Source organism: Mesoplodon bidens, assembly GCF_964165515.1.
Source record: "Mesoplodon bidens genome assembly, chromosome: 7".
Taxonomy (NCBI): domain Eukaryota; kingdom Metazoa; phylum Chordata; class Mammalia; order Artiodactyla; family Ziphiidae; genus Mesoplodon; species Mesoplodon bidens.
In genome coordinates, this window is record NC_138164.1 from 9,203,708 (window position 1) to 9,231,430 (window position 27,723).

Sequence of the window (27,723 nt, forward strand, 5' to 3'; positions counted from 1 at the left end):
CCAAATGTCTCATTCTGACCAAAATGTACCTCTCATCAACTGAGTACTGTCTGAAAGTTCATAATTAGGGATGTGGTTTTTTGGCTAAAGATTTGGTCTTCATTAAAAATAATACCTGGAAGAGGGTGTGGAATGTTTGTGATCTCCCATAAGCTTCAGTCGACTGTTGATGAATCTGTGAGATCTTTCTAGAGAATTGGTTCTGACACAGAATTGAAGGTAAAGAAAGCTTAGGACTGTGAGTGTTTGGGGAAGAGGGATTTTTACCAAGACTAGAAGTGGGTACAGAAAGAGAAGATTGGAGACTGTAAAGGAAAGCTCACCTGACTTTGTGATTTGGCCTTTGTGGTGTGGTAGAGTGTGGTTATTTGAAAATAAAGCATTGGTTTTGGACAGGAAGTAGGGACAAGGTGAGATATTCAAAGACTTTGAGCCTGTCTGTGGATTAAGTTGTGTTGGAAAGATGGGCCTTACATAAAATTTTGAAGAAAAAAATATTATTTCAGAGCTCCTCTCATTTCTGTCAGCTCTCTTCCTCTTCCACCCTGTATGAGCTCCTCTTGCCCCTTTCAGGTTCATCTACCTCTTTTTTTTTTTTTTTTTTTTTTTTTGCATTACACAGGCCTCTCACTGTTGTGGCCTCTCCCGTTGTGGAGCACAGGCTCCGGACGCTCAGGCTCAGTGGCCATGGCTCACGGGCCCAGCCGCTCCGCGGCATGTGGCATCTTCCTGGACCGGGGCACGAACCCGTGTCCCCTGCATTGGCAGGCGGACTCTCAACCACTGCGCCACCAGGGAAGCCCTCATCTACCTCTTAATGAGCTTTTTCTCTTCCTTATTCCTTTCTAAATTATACATATTTTATATTTGTTTTATGTATATTTCATAACATTTATAAAGGATTTTCTATGTGTCCACCTCTTTGCGAAAGTCTTCCATTATTTGATTTAATTTAACTCTCACAACAACCCTGTGAATTATTATCATTATCCCCATTCTGCAGATGAAGAGATTGAGAATCTGAGATTAATGAACATGTCGTGAGTTGCTGCAAGCCAGGTTCTATGTTCGATTTAAAGACACATTGAATAAACCTAGTGCCCATCCTTCATGTTCCTGGAGGGATATGGATGTTCACAAAGACAAAGATATGTTGGGAGGAGAGCTGCAGCAGATCTCAGGACAAGGCACTATAGGATTTTTTGGCTAATCTCCATTAGGCTGTGACCTGATGATGATTTGAGATCCTACTCCTTCTGGTTTTTTTGGCATTTTGATAGAACATACTCCAAACTTTCTGCAAAATGGAATTTCAGGTACTCAGTAAATTCATGATTCACATTTAGTTTTCTGCCTGGAATCAAACAGCTTTGGGGGAGGCTGCTTCTCCCAGGTGGAATGAGGACCTGCTCCAAATTTTGGTCAGACCTGCTCCAAATACCTTTAAGTATTAGGTTTTAGGAGTACCTTAGCTGGGGTTTCCACAAAAAGCCATGCTGGAGACAAGGATCTGTGTGCAGGTAGCTTATTTTTGGAAACGATCTCAGGATAAAGGAAAAGTGAAACAGGATAGGAAAGAAAACCAATCCAAGGGTGGGTTATTGGGCTGTTTACCCTAATGGGAAATTGAGGATCAATCTCTCTGAGGCCCTTTGAGATACTATGAAGAATGAACCACTAGAGACACACAAGAGGGGAGCATTTATCCACTGGCTCCAGGGCGTGTTAACTCCTTTACACTTCCAGGTTTGCACATGCACCAGAATGGCTGAGCAGATTCCCACAGATGTTCCACAGGTGGTGGCAGAGACATCCTAGCACAGAAAGCAGTGCGTATGTAGTGGTGTAGCTGAGAAACTCTTGTTTGGCTACAACTGCATGCAGCCAGCTGCCAGAGCAACAGTAGAAGTTGAAAGCATAGTCTGAGTAATATGAAATGAGGCATAAAAGGTGTCCAACACCGAGAGCCTGGTGATGGCACCTGAACTCGGGGCCTTGTGAAAATGTTCAGAGTGGAAGGTAGAGGATACCACAGCTATAAGGCAAGACCCACATTATATGATTTGTAATGTAAACTTAGAAAGGCCTTTTGTTCCATTTACCTGTTTTTTATTCTGAAAGTCCATCCCTTGTCCCTTATCTTATTGCTGTGCTTTGAGTTAAGGCATCTTGTCTGGAAAACAAGATGAAACATAGTGCCTGGAGGGACTGTGGCATCAAGTCATTGACACCCAATAGCCCATGAGACTAGCTGGTCTTTCTCAGCACATCTGATCATGTCATTCATTCTCCTGTTCAAAATGTTCCATGGATTCACACTGCATACACTTTTCCTGTCATGACATTCAAGTCTCTCCCTAGTATGACCCTGGGGTGCTATTCCAGGTCTGATGTCCAATTATGTCCTTTACTTGTACTCTGCATTTCAGTCAAACTAAAGACCAAGTGAGCTTCTTCTGGATAAGCTCAAGACTCTCTTCAACTGCAGAGGTTAGAGACCCATGTTTTATTCCAGACTCTACCACCAACCAGCTCTGTGATTGGTTGGGCCTGAATTTTCCTAACTGGAAGATATAGGGTGGGAGAATTAGATCAGAGTATGCCCAACCTGGCTAAATATTCAGATCACCAGGGGAGATTCAGAAGAGAAAACAAATTATAAAGTCCCACTCCTGGAAATTCTGATTTATATGTCTGGATTAGAGCAGCAGAGTATGTACTTTTAATAAGCATATACTTACTTAATTCAATTGTACAGCTAGGTTTGTGAACCACAGGATTAGATGATTTTTAGTACTGCTTCAAATCTATGAGGCCCCCAATAGGTGTCACTGAGCTCAAGAAGATTCTAAGAGTCTAGGACATAGAGGGATAATTTTGTCATGAGAGAGGGGAGTTAGGAAAAGAGCAAAGCAAGCAAAACAGGGAAACAAATGTTGGTGAGTTCAGTGGGATGAAAGGGGGATCAAGACACAAGGCCTCAGGGTCAGCCTGAGGGTACCAGGAGACCGAAAGAGAGCTGAGATGATGGAGGACAGGGGATATCAAGGAGAATTCCAACAATTTAGCAATTTTGGAAAAAAACTGTTCTAACTGATGGGGATTGTTCTTAACTGATGAGGATTGTTCTTTACTGTCAAGCTCAAATTCCAAGAGATGGAAGGTTTGTTCTTCCTGGACTAGATACTGTGCAATTCCTGTGATAAACTGAAATGTAAGTGGTGGTACGTGGAAAGCCCTCCTCTAAACTTGCATAGCATTTTATTTTATTTTAAATTTTTATTGGAGTATAGTTGATTTACAATGTTGTGTTAGTTTCTGCTGTACAGCAAAGTGAATCAATTATACATATATCCACTAATTTTTTAGATTCTTTTCCCATATAGGCCATTACAGAGTATTGAGCAGAGTTCCCTGTGCTATACAGTAGGTCCTTATTAGTTATCTATTTTATATATAGTAGTGTGTATATGTCAATCCCAATCTCTCAATTTATCCCCACCCTTTTACCCCCTCGTAACCATAAGTTTGTTTTCTACATCTATAACTCTATTTCTGCTTTGTAGATAAGTTCATTTGTACCCTTTTTTTAGATTCCACATATAAGTGATATCATATACTTCGTCTTTGACTTACTTCACTCAGTATGACGATCTCTAGGTCCATCCATGTTGCTGCAAATGGCATTATTTCATTCTTTTTTATGGCTGGGTAATATTCCATTGTATATATGTACCACATCTTCTTTATCCATTCATCTGTTGATGGAAATTTAGGTTGCTTCTATGGCCTGGCTATTATAAATAGTGCTGCAACAAACATTGCGGCCCATGTATCTTTTCAAATTATGGTTTTCTCTGTATATATGCCCAGGAGTGGAACTGCTGGATCATACGGTAGCTCTATTTTTAGTTTTTTAAGGAACCTCCATACTGTTCTCCATAGTGGCTCTACCAATTTCATGTGCTTTTTGGCCATTTGTATGTCTTCTTTGGAGAAATGTCTATTTAGATCTTCCACCCATTTTTTTGATTGGGTTGCTTTTTTGATATTGAGCTGCATGAGCTGTTTGTATATTTTGGAGATTAATCCCTTGTTGGTCGCTTTGTTTGCAAATATTTTCTTCCATTATGAGGGCTATCTTTTTGTTTTGTTTATGGTTTCTTTGCTGTGTAAAAGCTTTTAAGTTTAATTAGGTCCCATTTGTTTATTTTTGTTTTGGTTTTCATTACGCTAGGAGGTGGATCGAAATTATGTCTAAGAGTGTTCTGCCTATGTTTTCCTCTAAGAGTTTTATAGTATCCAGCCTTACATTTAGGTCTTTAATCCATTTTGAGTTGATTTTTGTGTATGGTGTTAAGGAATGTTCTAATTTCATTCGTTTACATGTAGCTGTCCAGTTTTCCCAGCACCACTTATTGAAGAGATGCATTTTATTTTTAATAAATAATTTTTTCTGTATCTTATTACTATTTTTGCATATTTAATAAGATATATTCTATTTTATCTTTTCCAAGAGAATGTCAGAGCCTTGAAGATAAGCCTTTATACAGTTAGTTATCTCCCAAAGGGAGATATTAAATGCAATTGTTAAAAATACCAGATTTGGAGTTAGATGGACCTAGATTTCATATGACCTTTGTAACATTTCGTCAAATACTTCATCTCTAAAATTGGAGTGATAAAACTTAGTTCATAGGATTTGGGGGAGAATTAAAATAAAGTATTATATGTAAAATGCTTTGGATCCTTGCATGCTGGGTTCAGCATACAAGTGCTAGGAGAGGAAGACTGCTGGGTATACGTATATAATAAGTGGTCAATAAATGGTAAATTATTATTTTTGCATTTCACTGAGTAGCTGTTAACTGAACAAATAATGTTTCCAAAACCCCATTCAAATATTATCCGGGGTATAAGCAAAAGTTCCTTCTTTTTAGAGTTAATTTTTAGGGCTGTGGCTCCGGGGGATCTCTGGTTTTCTATTTCTAATCAGGTCCCTAGATCTCTAAAACCAGAATAAACCTGCTCAGTCTCCTGTCACCGCCTGGCACTGATTACAGGTGAGGACGCTGTCTCCCTTCTGCAAGCTGGAAAAAAGCCTCGGGGCAAAGCCTCCATCAGATATCAAGCTCTTTAGTTCAGAAAGAATTGGAAGGCAGTCCAAGTTCTGATCTCCCAAATAGAGCAGGGACTAAAGGGGCCACACTTAGCTCCTTCACCTGTGTTAGCACCAGAGCCATTTGTCTGTCTGAACAATCGAGGGCAAGAGTTGGACCGACAGGGACAGGGCTAAAGCTGCAGACTCAAAGAGGTGAGTGACGGCATCTGGGCTGAACGTTTCCTAAGTCCCCACCCTCAGGTAGTAAAGGTTTTGGGAAGGACCACCTTCCTTTTCTGGTCTGTCCAAGTTGACCATGAGGTGGACACTCTAGCACAGCTGGGCTGGCTCCATCCTCTCAGAGGACTCTTCCCAGAGACTGACCCCAGTTTACTGTAAACTTGAGCAGACACTGGAGTTGGAATGACACAATAAATGGACTGAAGTAAAGATCCGGGAGACTCCTCAGTGCATCCTTGGGTCCCTTCTTCCCAGCAGCAGTGGCCCTCCTCTTGGAGGCAGATCCGTCCCCCGATGGTGCTCCAGAGGCAGAGTCACTAGGGGGTCATGGGAACAGACCCATAGCTTCCGGAAAGGCCTTTCTGCTGAAGTCCAAAATATCCAAGTGTGGATCTAATTCTAAAGAACTGGGAGGTGACAGGGAGGGCAGCAGTGCTCTCTCCCCCTCTCCCTCTAAGTGACTCTTTTCCCTTGTTCCCACAGAGTGCCTTAAACGAGGACAGTAGCTGAGAACTCTTCTGTGACAGAGTTTATCCTCGAAGGCTTAACCAACTAGCAGGAACTCCAGATCCCCCTCTTCTTCCTGTTTCTAGGTTTCTACGTGGTCACTGTGGTGGGGAACCTGAGCTTGATAACCCTGATTGGACTCAACTCTCACCTGCACACCCCCATGTACTTTTTCCTCTATGACTTGTCCTTCATAGATTACTGCTATCCCACTGTTGTCACTCCCAAAATGCTGATTGAGTTTTGTCTCAATGAAGAACATCATCTCCTGTGCAGGGTGTATGACTCAGCTCTTCTTCTTTATCTTCTTTGCTGTCTCTGAGTCCTTCATCCTGTCAGAGATGGCATATGACTGCTATGTCACCATCTGTAACCCGCTGGTGTACACGGCCACCATGTCTCCCCAGGTCTGCTTACCTATTTTGCTGGGTGTCTACGTGATGGGGTTTGCTAGGGCCATGGCCCACACAGCATGCATGGGGAGACTGACCTTCTGTGCCAACAACCTTGTTGACCACTTCATGTGGGACATCCTTCCCCTTCTTGAGCGCTCTTGCACCAGCACATATGTAAATGAGCCGGTGGTTTTTGTTGTTGTGGGTATTGATATTGGTGTGCCCACAGCTACCATCTTCATTTCTTATGCCTCATCCTCTCCAGTATCCTCCACCTCAGCTCCACCAAGGGCACATCCAAAGCCTTCAGCACCTGTAGCTCCCACATAATTGTGGTTTTCCTTTTCTTTGGGTCAGGGGCGTTCATGTACCTCAAACCATCTTCTCTTTTACCCATGAACCTGGGGAAAGTGTCCTCCTCATTCTATACCATTGTGGTGCCCATACTCAACCCATTAATCTATAGCCTGAGGAATAAGGACGTCAAAATTGTTATGAAGAAAACGTTGAGCAAAAAATCATTCTCCTGAGAAAGAGGCAATGCTTAGGAAAGGGACATTTTTCCTTCCATAGATGATTCAAGTTCCACTGGTTACATGGAGGAAATTTTTACTCTTTCTCAAACAAGTTTGTCCTTCCCATTTCAAGAGCCTTTTAAATTAAGATTCTTAAAACTAGAGGATACTCACATTTAGTGGACATTTAGGATCATTTCGTTAAGTTCTATCGTATTTCTGAGAATACATACAGGCTTATGTACCTTCACCAAGGTTCATTAGTTATGCAGCTACTCAGCAGGGGAACTGTAACTAGAATCCAGGCTCTTGATTTCTAATACTGATTTCCTTCCATTGCTGTTCACTTTCTTCCTCCCTCAGCCCTGGAAGGTTTCATTTCAAATGTGAGCTGGTCTAGGACATGAAAGTCTGGTTCTGTCTACAGAAATTTCAGGCAACTTTTCAAGGGCTAATTTTAAATATCACATTTTTGCATGAAGGTAGGAGGTATAACATTTTGTTGAGATGGTCTTGGCTAAATGACCAGACAAATTCTTGAAGAATTTTGCAGAGTGTGTGGGGGAAGTGTGCTAGGACCTGGAGAGCAGCAAGCATGGTACCTCCTGAGACAGTGATGTGGAGCTTCTGGGACTTGGACTTTAAGGGATTTGGCCAGGCTGGGTGGAAGACCTCAGAGAACATGTCAAGGTTACGAAGGACAGGATTTGGGAATTATTTCAAACACAATCATTTCCGTTTTCAAGTTGTGCTTTTAAAGCAAGAGTAGAGAAGTCTGCCACTCAGGGTGGTCAGTTAAGGATCTGGAGACTATTTCAGAACCATAGAAAACCTAGTGTTGTAAGTCAGAAATCCGGTTAGCACCACACAGCAGCCAGTCACAGAGGAAACAGCCACTGACTGTTACAGTACCGCTTCTGTTTTCTGGGTGCCTCTCCAGATTAACTTTCTGCCCTTTGTACTTTACTCCAAGCCCCGGGAGGATCCTGTCAATGGGCTCCCTGGCCCCTGGTTTCTGGCTGGGTCGGCATCAGCAGACGAAATCAGAAGGTGAGAGGAGCATGATATTTGTGATATTTATTTCCTGGAATTCCTTCCAGCTGGGCTACAGTGTCAGGAACTGAATGCCCTGTTTCCTACCTGGTTATAGTAAATGCTCCCTCCTTTGTCTCTTCATGCCAAGGGGTGGCAATGTCTCCTGGCTGTTGCTAGTCTTGGGAGCTCGATCATCCCTTTGTGGTTTCTCTCAATCACCTTTCTGTTTACACCCCTACAAATAGTTCCCTTGTTATCTTTTTCAATCATTTTGTTTCAGTGGATCATCTGTTTTCTGCGGGGACCCTACCTGACACAACTTCCAGTAAAGGGTGGAAGAGTTGTACAGCTTAAGTTTGTAGACCCACAGCCTACTGGTACTATGTAAAGGGAGGCAGGGTTGCCTTTTGTTTTAAAAGAAAATTGTAAGTGGTAAATATTTTTTTTGGTGAAGGAACAATATGTGAAATGCTGTGAAAATAGCTTTGATTTGTGAGAGTCTCTTTAGGCAAAGTCTATTCTATTTGGAAAAACGAAGTGTGGATGGATATACAGTTTTGCCCTTTGGACTGTACAGATCAATAAGGGTGAGTTCAAAAGAATGAGAGTGGAATGAGAGAACTGTGCTTTAGAGAGCATAGAAAAGACAGATGGACGGTATGGAATCTGGATGACTGGGACAGGGGAGAAGAGGGGAGTAGCATAAAGACCTAGAAAAAGTATAGACTAGGGAACTGGAGGGTAGAATCAAATTTGAACCCTCGCTTTTACTCAGTAGCTATGTGACCTTCACCAAGTTACTTGATGCCTCTGAGCAAATGTTTTCACAGGATTATTAAGAAAATTAAATGGCAAGCACTCAGCAAATTTAATCCCCATTCCTGCTAGATCTTCTCCTCCTAGTGTCAGCACTTCCGCTAATTTATTGTGTGACCTTGGGACAACTGCTTCATCTTTCTGGGCTCATGCTTGTTTAGATGAAAAATGATTATGCTCTATCAGATTATTTCTACAATCTATTTACTATATATGTTTATTTGTATATTAAATGGGCAGTACATGTTCATGATAATTAAAATTATTACCAAAAAATCATCAGTAAAAGGACGTCCACTTCACTCCAATTTTCTGGTCCTTTTGTACCCTCCCTCGGGTCCATCACTGTTGCTTATTATATATTTTTAGACAGTCTTTGCACGTATAGTATACGGTACCTGCACATACATATACACAATGTTGCCTTTGCTTTCAAAGTCTATGAGCAGTTGCTTTAAACTGATGAAAATTAATTAGAAGAGGAGGAAATAAGGAATTATTATTGGATAAATAAATTAATAGAAAAGCAGAAAAGATGTATATGAAGGGTCATGGGTAGCCCAAAAGAGGGAGAGAGAAAGGAACATTGTGAAAACAAGGAAGCACCAGCCCTGGTTACAAAAGTGTGTGCCCAAAGACAGAGCTCACAGCAAGAATTTGTTTTTTCTGATCTCTTGCCTCCAGTTTGATTTTCATAATTGTGTAGAATTCTACCATATGGATGTATTATATCCAATGAGCAATTTTCTACTGCTGTATACTATTTTAATATTTCCAAATTATAAATAATGCTTGATTAACAACATTCAATAAATCTTTGAGTCTCCCCTCACCCAATCAGAATATATTCCTAGACAAAGAATTACTGAATTATACAAGATTCTTGAATTTTATTGCAAAATCCCTTCTTGAAAGTTTACCTCAACTTGCACTCTCACTAGCAGCATAAACGTATCTGGACTGTCTACTTTGGCCAGATTCTGTACTGGTTAAGGGCGGCACTCATGAAAATTTATCATCTTTAATTTTGGTGGTGGTGGTGTCTGTATTAGTGTCTCTTCCTTTCACATCTTTTTTTTCTCTACTTCATAAACTACTTGTGGTATCGGGATGGGTAAGAAAAGAGGGAGCAAAACTGAAAATGTTTTCTCCATCCTTCTTTTCCTTACTTATATACTCCTTTTATTTCTTAAATGGCTCTTTCTTGGCTTAATCATATTGCTGGTAATCTTTTTAAATTCTAGGAAGGGAACATACTCTGGAGCCTTTATGTCTGTGATAATCTATTGTGAGGTGTCTTTCTGGAATATCTTTCTCCTAACCCTAACCCCCGTTCGTTCTGCACCTCTGCTCTGTGCTCTCACAGCAGAACACTGCAGTCAACTTATCAAGTGCTGGGCACAATGTAGGGTCCTGGCTCACTTTCTTTTCTGTATCCACCCCTACCACAAATAAGACTGTAGGTTTTGTGTCAGCAGAGTCCCTGGTGTCCATTTTGAGACAGTCCCACATCAAGCACAGTGCCCGGCACATGCAGAGAGGGGATTTAACAAATATATATTGGATGCAACATTGGAGCATCTAGCAGTTTTAGCAGCTGACTTACTAAAGGGGCTTCCCTGTTCTGTCTTCTGGCAACACATTCTTCCCTTCCAGCACACAGATAAACACATGCTTGGCCCCTAATATCCCATCACTGATGCCTTGATTGTATTATTCTTATGTTTAGTCCTGATCCCCAATTTTTGGCACATGCCACCTGGCGTCTGTAGCAGGAGCCAGACCCTATCATGATTTGTAAACCACAACTTTACACTTCTCTTTAGAGTAAAATGTACTGTGTTATATAAATGTATTGTGTTATATAAGATGTATTGTATTATAGTAAACTCTAAATCACTATCCAATTGAACATAGGGCTCTGAGGGAAATTTTATAAAATACCAACAGTTGGGCATTCATTTTGTACTCCCCATTTTAACTAATATCCCAGAGACAGCATACTGAAGAAAAATTTGTACAATAAAGAAGTGAATCATTCATGACACTCCCAAATGGGGTATGACACTCCCATTTCCCCCAGAGTAACAGAGACTATAAAGTCGAATGATTGTGTTCAAAAGATAAATACACTTGGAAAAAAGTCACCAAGACCACAACCTGGTTCTTCTTTGCTGACCTTGCAAAGCACCATTTCCTCAGAGCAAAGCTTCCTTTTTCTTTACTCTCACAAATGAATATATTCTATGTCCTCTCAGAATTGCTTCTGGGGACATTTGATAAAACAAGAGTTTTTGAAACTTTGCAAGTTCCTTAGTAATTTATTGGGGAAGGTTACTACTTTTTCCTTTGTAATTAAAAGTAAATTGTGGGGAGACATTTTGAAACTACGAAATGTCATGTTCCTTTTCAATGTTTCACACCCTAGTTTTAGCATCCATTGATGATGCTTGCCTGAATCTATTACTCTGATGGTTGTAAAATGGAGACTGTCTAACTCCATCAAACCTTTGTTATTTGTTAGCTTGCATTCTCTCAGGAAGAACCTTGATTTCTTCTATAGTTATTCATTCATTCATTTATATCATTGTGGACCATACATTCTAATTTTATCTGAGTTATGATTCATTATTGTCATTATTTACTTTGATGCTCAATTTGTCCACGATTTGTCCAGTGTGACCCTCCTCACACTGGATCTTATGTCCTTTTAATATATCTCCATTAGATTTTGAGCACTTTACTACTTTCTGGCAAAACAATCAGGCTCATCCTGTACTTTCCCTGCCCCAGCACTGGTTCTACATAAAGACAAATGGTGTTTAAATCTGAGATATGACTATTAGGTGAAATGAGCTGTATTCAAAGTAATTCTGCAAGCAGGTATTTAACGGGAGAATACTCGTGTTTGTAAAGTACTCATTTATATGTTTGCTCTTTGAGGACACCTGTCTATGTATAAGTGAGACTTGCTTTCTGTCAATAGGCCAATGCTCTGTGTCCCAAACCCGATGATTCCAAAGTGTCACTTCTCACCACTTTCTACCTGCTCACATGACAGTTTCCTAGGTTCCCATCAGTGACTTGTGAGACTACATGAAAGGAAGAATTAAGCCTGGAGCGGGAGGAAAAAATCCCCGAGACGCTTGTGCACACATTTGGTTGTAGATGCCATTCAGTCTGGCCTCCTTAAAGATATGACTCCTTGTCCCATTTGCCTCCTTCATTCATGTGTCTTGCAATGACTGTGATCTGAGAATGAAGGTGGACAATATTTTCACATTCAAGGGACTCATGTTCTTCAAACAGTAATAATAACATTTTACATGAGTTCTCATTTAGTCTTCCCTATGACTGTATGAGATCATTCTCTCTCCTTTATAGATGGGTAAACTGAGGCTTAAAGACGTTAAGGAACTTGCCTAAGATTGAATAGATAGTAAGCGGTGGAGTAAAGAACTGACTTTAGACTGTCTGACTCTGGTGTCCACACTCCTACCACTCACTGCCTTCCAGAGGCTCAATCTGCATGTGTAAGAAATAGTGATGCACGTATATGCATCTTGTGCCAAGACCAAGGTCTTGCTGCCTTTGAGCTGAACAAGTCCATAATTCACTCTCATTTGAAAACAATTTGCCAAAAAGAAATGTCAAGGGAGACACACTAAAGACTCTTCTCCTTACTCACTGCACTGATCTACTAGGGTCAGTAATGTAAACATGTGAGATCTCCTGGACTATGGTAATATGGATTATGAAGTAATATATTCAGAAAATGTTTATTTGAGGTTATATTCCCAACCTCATCTAGGTGATCTAACACATGCAGAGAGCTTAATGCCTGACAGATACCGAAGGCGCTAAATAAATGTTGAATGAATCCTTAGTGAGATCTTAAAATACTAAATTATACAGTGTTTTGTTTTTAATTTTTTAAGTAATTCTTCTTAAATTTGCAAAAGCAATGCTTGAGTGTTGTAAGAATATGTAAATGTATAGGTAAGCAAAAGATTAAAAAACCTATGATCTTGTCACCTAGTTATAACTAACTACTCTTAGGATTTGGGTGTATATTTTTTCAGAATATTTGTGTGTGTGTAGTCGTGATGGCTTCAATTGGTTTGCAAAGACAATTCACACATAAACATATACCAACACACAAAAACAGATGTGATCATATTAAGTATGATTTTATAACTATTTTTCATCCTGTAACACATTGTAAACAGCCTCTGTGTGATTAAATATATATGAAAATCATGATCTTTAACAGCTGTACTCATTATGTTTGAAGCTGTAAGGTCAGTGGAATGATGTGAAATGTTTCTGTTGGCTGCACAGAAGGACAACATTGTTTCCTTCTTTTCAAAGAACTTTTTAACAGTGATATGCTCATCTGAGGATCCTAAATTCCTTTTCTAAGAGTAGCTTTCTCTTTGATTTATTCTCATGTGTGACATTCTGCACATCCCTCCCACCACCTTAGTTCAGGTTTCCTGGTCTCCAGCCCCATCCTTCTCCTTCGCCCTTTACCAAAATTCAAAGACAAGTCTGGAGATGTCAAGGCTCTCCCATTTTGCTCACCATCAACTACAGTGAAGTCCAAACTCTGGTGCTAACCACTTTGGGCTCCAAATGCGATTCTAGCTTCATTTATGCTTTACTTTCCCTAGTAGGGGAGAAGCTTCTATGTCCCAGGCAGGTAAATGAAGAAGCAACCCTTTCTCTTCCTCCTTATTCTCCCCACTTCACCCCGAAGGAGAGGATGGTTTATAGCAGGGGTCCCCAACCCCCGGACCACCAGCGGTCCGTGGTCTGTTAGGAACCGGGCTGCACAGCAGGAAGTGAGTGGTGCACGAGCAAAGCTTCACCTGACGCTCCCCATCGTTCGCATTACCGCCTGAACCATCCCCTCCATCGCTGGCATTACCGCCTGAACCATCCCCTCCATCGCTGGCATTACCGCCGGAACCATCCCCTCCATCACTCGCATTACCGCCTGAACCATCCCCTCCATCACTGGCGTTACCTCCTGAACCATCCCCTCCATCGCTGGCATTACCTCCTGAACCGTATTGCCATCCCCCACAACCCTCCACCCCAGCCCCGTCTGTGGAAAAATTGTCTTCCATGAAACTGGTCCCTGGGGCCAAAAAGGTTGGAGACCGCTGGTTTATAGGACTGATCAGAAATTGGGAGAGTTAACTTATAATGTGGCTTAGTATGGCCCAGCCCCCTTCCTACAGCCTGTCTCATTTCTAGTTAGGACAGGCACATTCTCAGGATCTCCACTCATCTGTTTCATCTGCAACTCTGTTTCTTTGTCGAGAACACCAACAGTTGTCCAGCTCAGTTTAGACCTGGATTCATAAATTTAGTCTATGGTGTGCAATGAGGGAGCTATAAGGTCCTTAGATGTAGATGTACAACCAAGCTGGGTCTTCCAATCAACCTTATCAGCAATAAAGCTGGCATTTTTTTCCCTGTCTGACTTCTGTATCTAATTTCTCAATTGATTCTGGACTCAGAGAGGGAAGAAGGATATAATTTACTATCATCATTAATCTACCCCAGCTACCTCCCACCCCTCTCTGCCATGTATATGATTCAAGTCTGTGTCATTTTCCATTCCCCAAATTTGCGGTGCTTCCCCCCCACACCCATATGTCCTTTAATATTTCCTTTTGTGATTCCCTTTGCCCAGAACATCCTCCTGATATTCTCTGCTGGTAAACTTCTACTTATCATTCAAGACTAACAGCAATGCATTTCTAAAACCACATCATAAAGCAGACTGTGTGTTTCCATAGTAACAATGTAATAATTGGAGACTGTTTCTGAATAAAGATCTGTTGCAAAATCAAAGATACACTTTCCATAATACTATATAAATGATTTTTAAGAGTAAATTATTTTCCAAGTTTTACAAGGTGCACAGAAAGCTATTCCATGTATTGATTTTATAAGGAATTGCAAAGACAACAAAGTGTATATAAAGCCCATGAAAAACAGAACCTTATAACAATGACCAGTATAAACACACACTAGTAATTTAATCATTAATAAAAATAATTTTTGTGTCATTAGCTTTCTAGATGTTAAACATAATCCTTATTATTATTTGTTGTTGTTGTTATGGACCACAGAGCATTAAAAAAGCTGGTCAGACAATTAATCAAATGCATTTCTGTTTAGCTAGAAAAGCAGGTTATTAAAGAAAAGAAGAGTCATTGAAGAATTGAAGGTTTAAAAAACTTTGTGTAGGAGTATGAAGAATGGTCTCCAGAATCTGGAATGTGTGTTCATTTTATCCTCTAAACCACATCCACACAACAGTTCCCTGGAAGGGAAAAATCATTCAAAATAAAGAAAATCTCTGAAAGTTTGTTACACCCTTTTAAGAAGGTGATTTTGGCGGGTGTGTCTGCCTTCATCACAGGGATGTGAGAAAGCTGCCCCACAGCCTGGAATGCTTTCCCTGCATCCACTCCCCACCCACATTCCCCTTAATCTCCAGTCCCTATTCTACCAGCCAGGGTTCTTGACGGCAGACAGCAGACATTGATTCTGGTTAACTTCTTCAAAAAAGGGAGTTGTCAAGAAATGGGGTGGTTCACAGAATCTTAGAGCAGACTGAGGAACCAGTTTTTGGAATCAGGCAGCAACCAGGGGAAGCCAGGTGGTGGAACCACAGCCAAGTTACACCTCAGAACCATCTGGTTAGGCTGAGCTGGCTGCTCCTGCTGGCACCACCAACACCTGATGTTTGGTATTGACTGATCGATGTCTTTTTTCTTTCCTTGTGCCAAAAAGAAATATAAGTTGTTCTTGTTTCTTGTGTCACTTGCCCCAGACTCAGAGACCTGCATGGGAATATCTGAGCTGAGCTCAGGTCTTATGTTCTCTGGAGAGATTTCACGGAAAGAGGCCAAGTCCTGGCTCCATCCAAGGCTCACACAAGGGCGGATTCCCAAATGCAGAAGGAGTGCCAATGCTGGACAGTCACAAACAAACAACTATTTTTATCCCTACTTACTTTTTGGTTTTAAACCTGAATTTCACTTCCTCAGGGAGGCCTTCCCTGACCCTCCATTAAATGGGTTCATAGCACCCCATAACTTCTTCCTGGCACACTTACTGTATTTCTAATTGATTATTAGAAGTATCTGTTTATTCTAGGTTTCTCCATATAAATTACATGTTTGAAAGAACAGGGACTATGTACGTCTGTTTGCTTTATTTATGTATGCTGTTGCTTTATTTTTAGTGCAAAACACAGCGCCTAGAATGTGGTAAATGCTCTCTATATATCTGTCGGACCTTCTTTACTTCTACATTTCTTGGGTTATATTTCTAAATGATAATTATTTCCCCATCCCCCTAGCTGATGTTGACTTCTGGATAATTTCTACACTCCAAATTACTTATTTTCTCTTTACCTGTGTCTAATAGGCTGCTTAACATATTCATAGAGTTGCTAATTTCAACAATCATGTTTTTATTTCTAAAAGTTCTATTTGAGGGAATTCCCTGGTTCGGGAACTAAGATCCCACAAGCTGAGCAGTGTGGCAAATAAATAAAGTTCTATTTGAGTCTTTAAAAAAATATGCCTTGTCAATTTTGATTTTTCCTTCATTATACTTTCAATTTGTTCTTTTTTTTTCCTTTGAATACATCAAGTACACTTTTTCTGTATTCTGTCCCTGATAAGCCTAATAATTTTGCAGGTCTGGTTGTATAGATTGTGATTTTTCATTTATGGTGATTCTCATCCTGGTGGCTTATTTTGTGTTTGTTTAGTGGTTTTCATTAAGAGCTTATGATCCTTGGATATTTATCTGGGGAAATTCTTTGATATCTTGATTTAAACTGTATTTTTCCAAGAAGGATTTTTTTTGGTTATATATATAATATGAAATTTCCACCTAAAACACAGAGGTGGTTAGAACTTTTCAGGGGATATTTTATCTCTTTTTCTGCCCTTCTAGAGCCAAGGCCAAGACAGATACATGTCTCTGCCCTCTTCCTATGTGACCTTTTCTCTTCCTCTAATTAAGCCATGGAAGATGTTTCCCTTTGGGGATCTAGTATTATGCATCAATAGGTTCCAAACTCCCAACCTGCTTGATTTCCAGGCTTTATCTCTTATGTCCTGCATAGGCAACCCAATTAATCTCTGACTCTGGGCCACAGGGCATCTACTAGTTCCCCAAGGGCAAACACCAGGTCCAGTGCTTGTGCACCCCTCTGGATTATTACTTCCTTATTTTTTCTCTTTTGCCCTCATAGGAATTCACTTAGTTTCTGCCGGTTCAAAAATTAACAAATAGATGATTTTTATTCTGAATTCTTGGTTTTGTTATATCAGGAGAGATTTTTCTGAATATAAAGTTTGCAAGATTGCTGGAAATAGCTAACCTTAATACTTATTGGATGATGAATAAATGAATACGCTGACTTCTACTCTAATGAACGGAGATAATTCTTTCTTACTCTTCCATTGCTGGGTCATTGCCACACATCTGCTAACCTGTTATTTAAGAGGGGGAAGTGCAGTGGGTAAGAAATTATGTACTAGAAAGAAATAACTATTTTCATCATAAAAATAAACCTCAAAAACATCATCTAAATATGGAACTGGAAAAAGATTCTCTGAGTAGTGAGGGGGAATTAGACCAAGTAATCCTGACCTGTACTAGAAACTGTCCTGGCCCCTAGAGGGCTTCTGCTCCCCCTCAACATTGGATAAACTGCCATAAACTTTCTGCTTTGTGGTGTTTGGGGAGACAAAACCAGAGTGTTCCAATATGACTGAGATGCTGGGGATGACAAAAGAGGAATAAGAGTACAGAGAGAGAGAGAGGGAGGGAGGAAGGAAGGGAGGGAGAGAGAGAGAAGGAGGGGGGAAGGGGGAGAGAGAGAAAGTGAAAGCTGTACTCTTTCATGACTGAGTCACAAAGCATCACTTCTATCATACTCTTGGTTTGAGAAATCCCAAGTCCCTGCCTAGATGCAAGGTTAGAAAGCACAGACACCATCTCTTTATGGGAGGAATGTTAGTTTCATTGTACCAAGAGCATGTGGGATGTAAGATGCATGCACATATGTATGTATGTATGTATGTATGTGTGTGCTGGAATGGCCATCTTTGGAAAGAATAATCTGCCACACGTGCACATTGTCTAGCTGTTATAAACATAATACATAGAAAACATCCAGCATAATGCCAGGTGCTTTGCAGTTGCTCCATATGCATTAATTCTTTTTCCTCCTGATTTCCTCCCTTTTATCTGAGAAACAAAAGGGCGTTTTATTTTAAGAGAAATAAGATAGATGAGAAATAAAAAAAGGTACTTTTGCATGTGTTATCATGCTGAAAGTTGGTAGGTTAGTAAATCTCCATTTTATAAATTAGGGAATTATGCCTCAAAGATGTTTAGTAATTTTAGTGTTAAAGTAATTCTGCAGGATGATTTACTAAGATATTCATTTGTTTTTGTTCTCCATTTACGTTTTAAGTAAATTTTTAATTGAAGGGTAACCTAAGAACACAGTTTGATGAATTTTCACAAACTGAACACACCCATGTAACCAGCACCCCTATCAGAAACAGGACATTGTCAGCAACCCTGAAGCACCCTTCATAGACCTTTCCAGTCACTAGCCCTCAACTGACCAACCATGAATAACTGCTACCTGACTTCTAACATCAAAGGTTAGTTTCCTTGCCTTTGAACTTCATATAAATAGAATCATAAAGTATGCCTTCTTTTGTCCTTGGCTTCTTTTGTTTCATAATAGGTTTGTGATGCTTATCTGTTTAACTTTCATGAAACTTTTTGGCATGTTTTAAGGGTATATATGTGTATACTTATTTTTATTCGGTATACATCTAGGAGTATAACTGCTGGGTCAAAATGTATGTATATGTCCAAGTTTGTTAAATACTACTAATCAATTTATTGTACCATATACAGCCATGTACAACAATATTATACCATGGTACCAATGACTGCAATATAGAATTGTACCAATGTTTTATTCCTTGTTCCTATGTAATTCTTCTCCCCCTATTCCCCTTCCACATACTTTAGGCAGGTAACTACGGTTTTAACTTTATTTGCTTTAGGTTTTTTTGCTAGGTATAAATCAGAAGCAGCCTGAAGTTAATGCCCTTCCCACTTTTAAGCCAAAATCTACTGATGAGATAGTAGTGGTTGGCCAGGAAGAGTAGGTTCGGTAAAGGAGAACTCTCAAGGTAAGGAGGGTGAAGGACAGAGAGACTCCCTTGGTCAGAAAGTGGATAGAAGTCAGTGGGTCTAGGAGACAGCAGGAGCCAGAGGACCTGAATAGCTGCTTATGCTCTTTTTAGTAGGGTAACCGTATAATTTGTTAGCCAAATCCAGACACTTCTGAGAGTGAGAAGGTTTGCTATTAATAATTATACAGGGATAATGGATGTAAATCAGGACTGTTCCAAGCAATCTGGGATTATTTTAGGCAGCTTCAGTGGAAACTTACAAATGTAGTTGCTCACATATCTTTGAATATTTCTTAGAATATTCATGTAGCAGATCACATGGAGAACAATTTTGTCATCTGAAGGATGACAGGATTAAAACCTTTAGGTACATCTCCTGTTAATACCTTAGCCTGCACACATCCATCGAGTAACTTTGTAAAGGGGTGTGTGTGTGTGTGTTGTGTGTGCGCGCTCCTTTGCATATGTGATGTGATATTTTAATCTCCTCGTTTATAGTAAAAGCCAGCCTATGGCCCTTAGTAGAGCTGAGGGTAGGTGGTGTTTGGGGCGGGGGTGTCTCCACTGTTCTGAGCAGCTCATGGTGCTAGAAACATTTTGTCTGAGGTGCTTTCCATATCACCTACAAGTCTGACCTAACTTTTTTTTTTTGTCCTATTCTCAAAACTCCCTTTGAAAATTTAGAAATAGTGGCTAAAATTAGTTTGGGATCATCCTCTCTTAATGTCAAGTGTAAGTGCCAAGCTTTAATGAAGGACAGGAAAACTGAGGGTCCCCCCTCCAATTCAACACTAAACAACATGAAGTCCTTGGAGATAAGGAGAAGTTTGAGTAGAACACCTGAGTCCCAAGATGCTAGGTAAACATCATCATCCAGGCTGTAAACAAAGACAGTACAATTTCTTCCCTGTAAGGACATATCTATGAGAAATTCCCAGGGGATTGAAACTGTATCTAATCAGATCCCTGAGATCATCAAGTAGCAGTTCTTCATGATATGCCAGCTGGGGTTCTGGTGAAAATGAGCGTTGCTGCGTTTTTTCTCCTAAAGTTGATGTATATACCATCTGGGAAAATCCACAAACAGAAATCTTGGTCTGTTCCTAGAGCACCTTGGAGACTGGGGTCTGTAAAACCTCTGATTCTCAGCACCAATGGAATCAGAAGAGTTAAAACTTGAGGCTGTCTTCTTTATGCACTAACACCATTTTCTCCTTTGAGATAATGGAAAAAGAGATTGCATAGGGCCCAGGACTTTGGGGGCAAGGAGGAGGAAGGTGAATGTCTGACTCCCATTTTTCCTGATGGCTTTCTTTTAAACTCACAAATAAGGGGTCTGGGATGTATTGAGCCCTTCCCTACTCTTAACACTGACTCTGGTGTGAAATGCAGTGAAGGGACCGAGAGGAGGAAGGTAGGAGGTGCAAACAGAGGGGACACTCTTGGCTTTCTCCCCATGGCGGGAACCCCGTATCTAGTTGGGAGAGGGAGGCAGGATGAATGGAGACAGGAGAGCTCCTGTCTCTGAGCCTGAGGCAGTGGGCTCAGGTTGTACTCCTGCTGGCTCTTGGAAGGTCTTTCTGAGAGCCACTGGACAGCCAATTCAGGGGCTCCATCTCCTCATCTCCCAAGTGGGGACAGAACTCTTGCTGCCCATGCTAACAGACTCTAGCTTGGATTCACGATCAACCCAGGGGAGCTGAGATATAGTCATAGACACATTGTCAATAGCTTGGGGGGGCATAAATGAGAGAAGAAAGGCACAAAGGAGGGCATCCATGCACTGGCTCATCTTCTAGACCTTTCTTCTATCAGCTATGCTTGTGCCTATAACCAGTCTATGTATTTTGCCCCTTGTTTCCACAGACAGCTCCCCAGAAGAGAATGGCTCTGAGAAACAGCTCCTCAGTGACTGAGTTTACCCTTGTGGGATTATCAGAACAATTAGAGCTACAGCTCCCCCTCTTCCTCCTGTTCTTAGGGATCTATGTGTTTACTATGGTGGGAAACTTGGGCTTGATCACCTTAATTGGGCTGAATACTAGCCTTCACACTCCTATGTACTTTTTCCTCTTCAACTTGTCTTTTATAGATCTCTGTTTTTCCTGTGTGTTTACCCCCAAAGTGTTGAATGATTTTGTGTCAGAAAACATCATTTCTTATGTGGGATGCATGACTCAACAATTTTTCTTCTGTTTCTTTGTCAATTCTGAGTGCTGTGTGTTGGTATTGATGGCTTATGATTGCTTCGTGGCTATCTGCAATCCTCTGCTGTACACGGTCACCATGTCGCCTCATGTCTGTTCTCTGATGATGTTTGGTTCGTATGTGATAGGGTTTTCTGGGGCCATGGCCCACACGGGAAGCATACTGAGACTGACCTTGCATGATTCCAACGTCATTGACCATTATCTGTGTGAAGTCCTTCCCTTCTTGCAGCTCTCCTGCACCAGCATCCACATCAATGAGCTGGTGGTTTTTTATCGTTGTTGGAGTGGTCATCACAATATCCCTTATCAGTATATTCATCTCATGCTTTGATTCTCTCCAGTATCCTCCGTATTCCTTCCACCGAGGGCAGGTCCAAAGCCTTTAGCACATGTGGCTCCCACGTTGCTCTGACTCTGTTCTTTGGGTCAGGGGCATTCACCTATTTAAAAACCTCTTTTCCTAGATCTATGGACCAGAGTAAATTGGCCTCAGTCTTCTACACCAATGTGGTTCCCATGCTTACCCTCCGATCTACAGTTTGAGGAATAAGGATGTTAAAGTTGCTCTGAGAAAAACCCTGAAGAGAGTGCTCTTCTGATAGTTCTGTTTGTATCAGTTATTTACTGGTAAGCATCATACTCAAGAATCTTTTTATCTACAGGTGTAGGAATTTTAATCTTTTTTCCTTAAGGCGGGTGTTCTCTCTACTTAAAAAATTGCAAATCCCTTACTTATACTCTTTTTGAGGTTTGTACTGGTTCACTGCATGCAATTTAGCATCTATTAAGTGCCTATTGTTTACTGGACTCTATACTAGGTCCAAGAGATGAGCAAGATGAGGCTCTATGCCTTCCATCCTTTTCTTGGTAGGCTAAATGGGTTTGTCCAAGCAACTATTCTGGCTGAGAGATGGGGCAGGTGGTGGTATGAAGGTCCAGGAGAGTGAATTTATTTTTTCTTCAGTTATGGGAGCAGGCTTACCAAAGACGAAAGGTAGATATACCTTGGGCCATAGGTAAGGTAAGTCTCCCAACTCTTAGAGAGGTTGCTTGGCTAGGAAGATTGTAAATCATCCCTTTCATATACATCCATGTACACACAAGAGAAAACCTCACTTAAGAGTTCTTTACATGGCCTGAAATGTAAAGATAAAATCTTTCTTTTCAAAGTTTCAAAACTCTTAGGCCATGAATTGGTAACCATGGGGTAGGCAGTTTATAACTGAGCCAAATCCTTGGGCCCTGGGCTCTAAGGCTGAAAGCAAAAGAATAAGGGAGAAATTCCATGGATTTACAAGATTATGTTAACTGCTACCTCTATCCTACCTGAGATATTGTGCATATTATAGGCATTTAGGACAATTCTTTTATTATTTACAATAGATCTAGATATTACTGTCTCTGAGACTGTGTGTATGTACGTGTGTGTGTATTACAGTTAACTATTAGAGAACCAGGAAGAAAGAGGAGTCACATTACACTTTCCACTTGCAGGAAGACTTGGAAGGAATCCTGATTTTGAGTGCCAAAGACTGCTCTGTACTACTCTGTTGAAGATTCTGCTATTCTATAATGGATAGCTCAGATTTTGAGGAGTACACCCTCATAAACTTCCCTGTGTGTTGGCAGGAAGGTGAACTTAGGGCCAAACCAACCCACATGGAATGATGGGAGAATGGAGACTCATGGCGGGGTCAGAAGAATGGGACCCTCTCTGTGTAAAGACTAGAACTTGGGGTGTCCATGAGATCATCTGTCAAGAGCATTTGGTACTTTTGGATACCGGAGAGTCATATAAAGTACTCGGTCTATATATTTTGCTTTGCTTATATTTTTCCAACTCACCCATAAAATTGGATAGCTGCACAGTGTATACTGGTATGAGAAACGAGGAAACAAGAGATGTAAGACCTTTCTCACATTTATCTCTGCTGACACTTGTTAGAAGTGGCAGCATCGTACTGAGAAGAAAGGTAGTTCAGGTGTTCCAGGTCATGGCCAGAAGCAAGGCATCCCGGGATGCAGCCGAGAACAGCACAGAGGAGCACCTGCAGCAAGGAAATGACTAAGGAGGAGACGTGAAATAAAACTTATTTTCTCCAAATACGCTAAAGGGAGGGTGTTTTGTTTTTTTTTTTTTTTTTTTTGCGGTATGTGGGCCTCTCACTGTTGTGGCCTCTCCCGTTGCGGAGCACAGGCTCCGGACGCGCAGGCTCTGGACGCGCAGGCTCAACGGCCATGGCTCACGGGCCCAGCCGCTCCGTGGCATGTGGGATCTTCCCAGACCGGGGCACGAACCCGTGTCCCCTGCATCGGCAGGCGGACTCTCAACCACTGCGCCACCAGGGAAGCCCAGGGAGGGTGTTTTTGAAGGTAGAAAAATCCAATACTTGGATTATATCTGGATTATGATAAAAATGATACTTAACCTTTATTGAGTGTTCTATGTTTGGGCACTGTTTAAGGTGCCTTACATACATTAACTCACTTACTGGAATTGTGTTAATGCCACGCTGAACCACTGCTAGTCAGTCCTCTGGACTTAGCTGAACTCTATCCTCCAGAGGACTATCTAGGTCTAGGCATGTGGAGACCTGGGGACATTAGTAAGAGTCAAGAATAAGGAACAATAAGGATAAATATAATTTGATATGCATAAAGGAAAAAATTACCATTAGTATAAATGAGTGGAAATAAGGGACAAAGCAAAACCATAAGGATGTGAGTGGAAAGGAATAATTATGAAATAAGTTCATTAAACACTAAGAATAACTTTATTTACATTCATCCCATATTGGCATTGGGGTAACTAGAGGTGAAAGCATAAGTATGACTTAATAAGACACCAGCTTGGAACCCTTTGTCACTGAAGATCTGAAATGACAAAAACTCAGAGGCTCTTTTCCTGGTTCTTGTAATAGCCAGTAAGAGCCATTTATTTCTCCCACAGAAAAGACAACATTTCATAAATTATGAAGACCTTCACCGCTCTCACAAACTAAGGATAGGTCATCTTGCATTCCCTTCTAGGTTGGTGTTGAGGAACTGCTGGTTCATAAATGGTCAACAAATAGGAACAGGTTTGGGGGCTTCTGCTTTACAGTAAGTGAAAAGCATGATTTGATGCTCTGTGTCAGATGTCCTAAAGTGGGTCCCTCTGCCACAACAGCAAAATTCTGTCACCTCATGACATCATGACATTTTGACTTTCAGCAAGTTAAATTTTCTCTCTAGGAAGCATTATTAAAGTCAGGATTCCTCTGGGTTCAGTCTTTGGTCTACTTCTCCTTTTGGCTCTTCCTGGGACGCCTCTCCAGCTCCCACAGCTCCAACAACCACATGTTTGACTCCTAAATCCATATCTCTGGTTTGGATCTATGTTTATAACCTACAATTAGTTATAATTAGAAATATGAAAGTATCATCAGATACCAAACAGAATTATGTAATAATTGGGTGGTGACGTAGTTTTGAAGAATAGAAAAGAATAAACTGCTCTTGATATCTACACATTCTCCTACATTCTAAACAGGTAGGAGAGCACAGAGGTAAGTGACAGACACCAAGTCCGCAAAGAACTTTCCAGTGGAGCTTGGGAATGAAAGGCACTGCTCTAGGCTGTGGGCAGTGATGCCTGTTCAGTGCTAAGCCTTAGCCCACATGTTAGATCGACAAACATCGCCCTCTCTCCCCTCACACTTCCATAAATGAAATCCATCATTTACTAACTGCTGAAGCTGCTGATAACATAAGTCTGACTGCAGTGGCTTAAACATATGGTTATTTTTCTCTAACAGAAAAGGCATCTAGAAGTAGGAAGTCCAGGGCTGATATGGCAGAGTCACCAAGAACTCAGTGTCTCTCTCTTTCTTCTCTTCTTAGCAGTGACTTCATTCTTGTGGATGCATCATGGCTTCTATATGGCTGCTAGACCTCATATGGTTTTGTCCACAGTCCAACCAGCAAGAAGACAAAGGGGCAAAGGAGGGCAAAGGGTGCTTTGCCTATTCAATGACTGACTTTCACTGACATCTCACTAGCCACCCCTAATTACAAGGGAGACTGGGAAACTTGGCATTCAACTTCAGAAAATTGCCATCCAGGAAAAACTTTAAGATTTTGTTATTAATTAAGAAAGAGTAAATGGCTATTGGGTAGGCAATCAGCAATGTGTACCAAAGGACAGAATTGGTTCCACTTGCCAGCAGGCAGCAGTTCAGAAGTAAGCACCTTCCATGCCTATTATGGCTCCCTTCCTTAGTTATACTTGGTTTAAAGTGTAAGGGAGAGAGAGAGAGAGTTATTAATATTGCTAAATCTCTCACATTACAGTTATCTTTGTCTTTTTAGTATAAAGGGACTTCTGGTAATTGAAGCTCTTATTTTCTTATGCTTTGAGACGCTCCCTTTTGATTTGTAGGTGGTTATTAGAAATGGTAGGAGAGAAAAATAAACTTTCCTCTATCCACCTTAGGTTCATTGACTAGGGCCCTAAAATTAGAATGATGAAAGAGAGATTAACAAGAGAAAAACAAACAGAAGTGTATTAACATGCATGTTGTACATATACACAGGAGTACTCAGGGATGAGTAACTCCAAGGGGTGGTTAGAACTTGGGCTTAAATAGCATCTTAACAAAGAATAAATTTGTAGAGAAGTTACAAGATAGAGGAAAAGGGTTTTGAGCTTCTGGGGTGGTAAACTGTGGGAAAGTAAATATATGGGGAAAATTAATGGAGGATAAGGTCTAATTAGTAATGTTTTTTAATGCAGGTTCTGCGGGTGAGGTCTCTGGGTTTAGAAGGGCCTAGAGTTGTCTCCAGTGATTAACTTCTGTCCCTAACTTCTGTCCCTCTGGTAGAGAAGGGAGAGGAACACCTCCACACATTTATGTGCTGCTTTTAGGTAGTAGGGAGAGATTTTCTTATATCTACTTTTTCTAAGTAGGCTTCAGTTCAAAATCCTTATGCCAGCACGGTATATTTTGGGTAGCATATATTCTGCTGCCATTAGGAACCATACCAAGAACAAAATTACTGAGGGCACACAAAAATGCAATTCAAGGGCTTCCCTGGTGGCACAGTGGTTAAGAATCAGCCTGCCAATGCAGGGGACATGGGTCTGAGCCTTGGTCGGGGAAGATCCCACATGCCGTGGAGCGACTGAGCCCGTGTGCCACAACTACTTGAGCCTGCGCTCTAGAGCCCGCAAACCACAACTACTGAAGCCTGTGCACCTAGAGCCCATGCTCTGCAACAAGAGAAGCCACGGCAATGAGAAGCCTGCGTACCACAACGAAGAGTAGCCCCCACTCACCACAACTAGAGAAAGCCTGCACGCAGCAATGAAGACCCAACACAGCCAAAAATAGAAAAATAAATTAAATAAATAAATTTATTTTAAAAATGCAACCTAAATAGGGTCACGGACAGTGGGGCTCATTGACAGCTAACAGAGAAATATGACAAGAAAAATTAGGCTAGGAAATCCATAACTTCACAGAACAGCAAGAAGACTTGCTTATCTTTTAAGATTCACGCAACCATTTATGGGTTCAACAGATATTCACTAAATTCTCACTAAGTCACAGGTGAAGAGTTCAAGATTTTACTTAATGGGATCATTAGGACTTCAAACTGTCTTTTTTCCATTAATATGTATAACCACATGCCCTAATTAATAAATAAGCTGAGGAGGGTTTGATTGATACTACTTTCTGAAAACTGAGAATCCAAATTAGGACATTTGCCTACTTAGAACAATTTGACATCTCCTTGGAGGAGGGACAAGAGTATTTACAAGCTGACAATTAATAAAAGAATAAGTATATTTAATAGTGTAAAATAGACACTAAGGAAGAATTATTTTTGGCTAAAACTTGGTGGAGAAAAGGGAGCAGAGAGGATAAGAAGAGGAAATGTATTAGTTGTATCATTAAATTATAGTGATGATAGACACAGTAAGGGTATTTTATAAAGTTATTATAAAAGCATGCAACATTACAAAAATACAAACCAAAATTTCACACACGTAAGGAGGAAGAAAGGCAAATCACGTAGTGACGTAAAATAATGTAAATATAAAATGAGAAGTCATAACATAAAATACTATGATAGAACTAAAGCAAACATATATAAATAAATGTAAAAGTCCTAACCTCTTTATTAGTTGAAAAAGGATTAGGCTGCATCATAAAGCAAGATACAAATCCATGTTACATACAAACACCTATCTAGGGCTTCCCTGGTGGCACAGTGGTTGAGAGTCCGCCTGCCGATGCAGGGGACACGGGTTCGTGCCCCGGTCCGGGAAGATCCCACATGCTGCAGAGCGGCTGGGCCCGTGAGCCATGGCCGCTGAGCCTGCGTGTCCAGAGCCTGTGCTCCGCAACAGGGGAGGCCACAGCAGTGAGAGGCCCGCGTACCACACACACACAAAAAAAAAACCTATCTAAAACCAAGTGATTCAGAAAGATTGATAATAAAATAGTGGCCAAAGACATACTAAGTAAATGCAAACAAATGAACAAGTATCAATAATATGGGTATCAACTAGAATGGAAGTCAGGCCAAAACTGTTAAGCAAGAAAACTATAATGTTACAGGGTAAATTTTACAATGTATATGTGAGCGTTGTGACTC

At 40.8% G+C, this 27,723-nt stretch overlaps 2 protein-coding genes across 2 annotated transcripts in view; both read left to right on the forward strand.

Annotated features, from left to right (window-relative positions):
• Nucleotides 1-6,773, forward strand: part of LOC308620398 (olfactory receptor 8B8-like) — a gene marked incomplete at its 3' end in the record, with an annotated part of 57,822 nt that extends 51,049 nt beyond the window's left edge. The window contains 3 exon segments of the mRNA XM_081239927.1: nt 5,910-6,083; nt 6,085-6,490; nt 6,493-6,773. Coding sequence (XP_081096053.1) covers nt 5,910-6,083; nt 6,085-6,490; nt 6,493-6,773 — 861 coding nt within the window.
• Nucleotides 6,774-20,755: 13,982 nt separating this feature from the next.
• Nucleotides 20,756-21,680, forward strand: LOC308620396 (olfactory receptor 8B4-like; the record flags this gene model as incomplete). Its single annotated transcript, XM_081239926.1, is given in 4 exon segments — nt 20,756-21,349; nt 21,351-21,403; nt 21,405-21,601; nt 21,604-21,680. Coding segments are annotated over 4 exon segments (921 nt in total).
• Between the last annotated feature and the right edge of the window lie 6,043 nt (nt 21,681-27,723).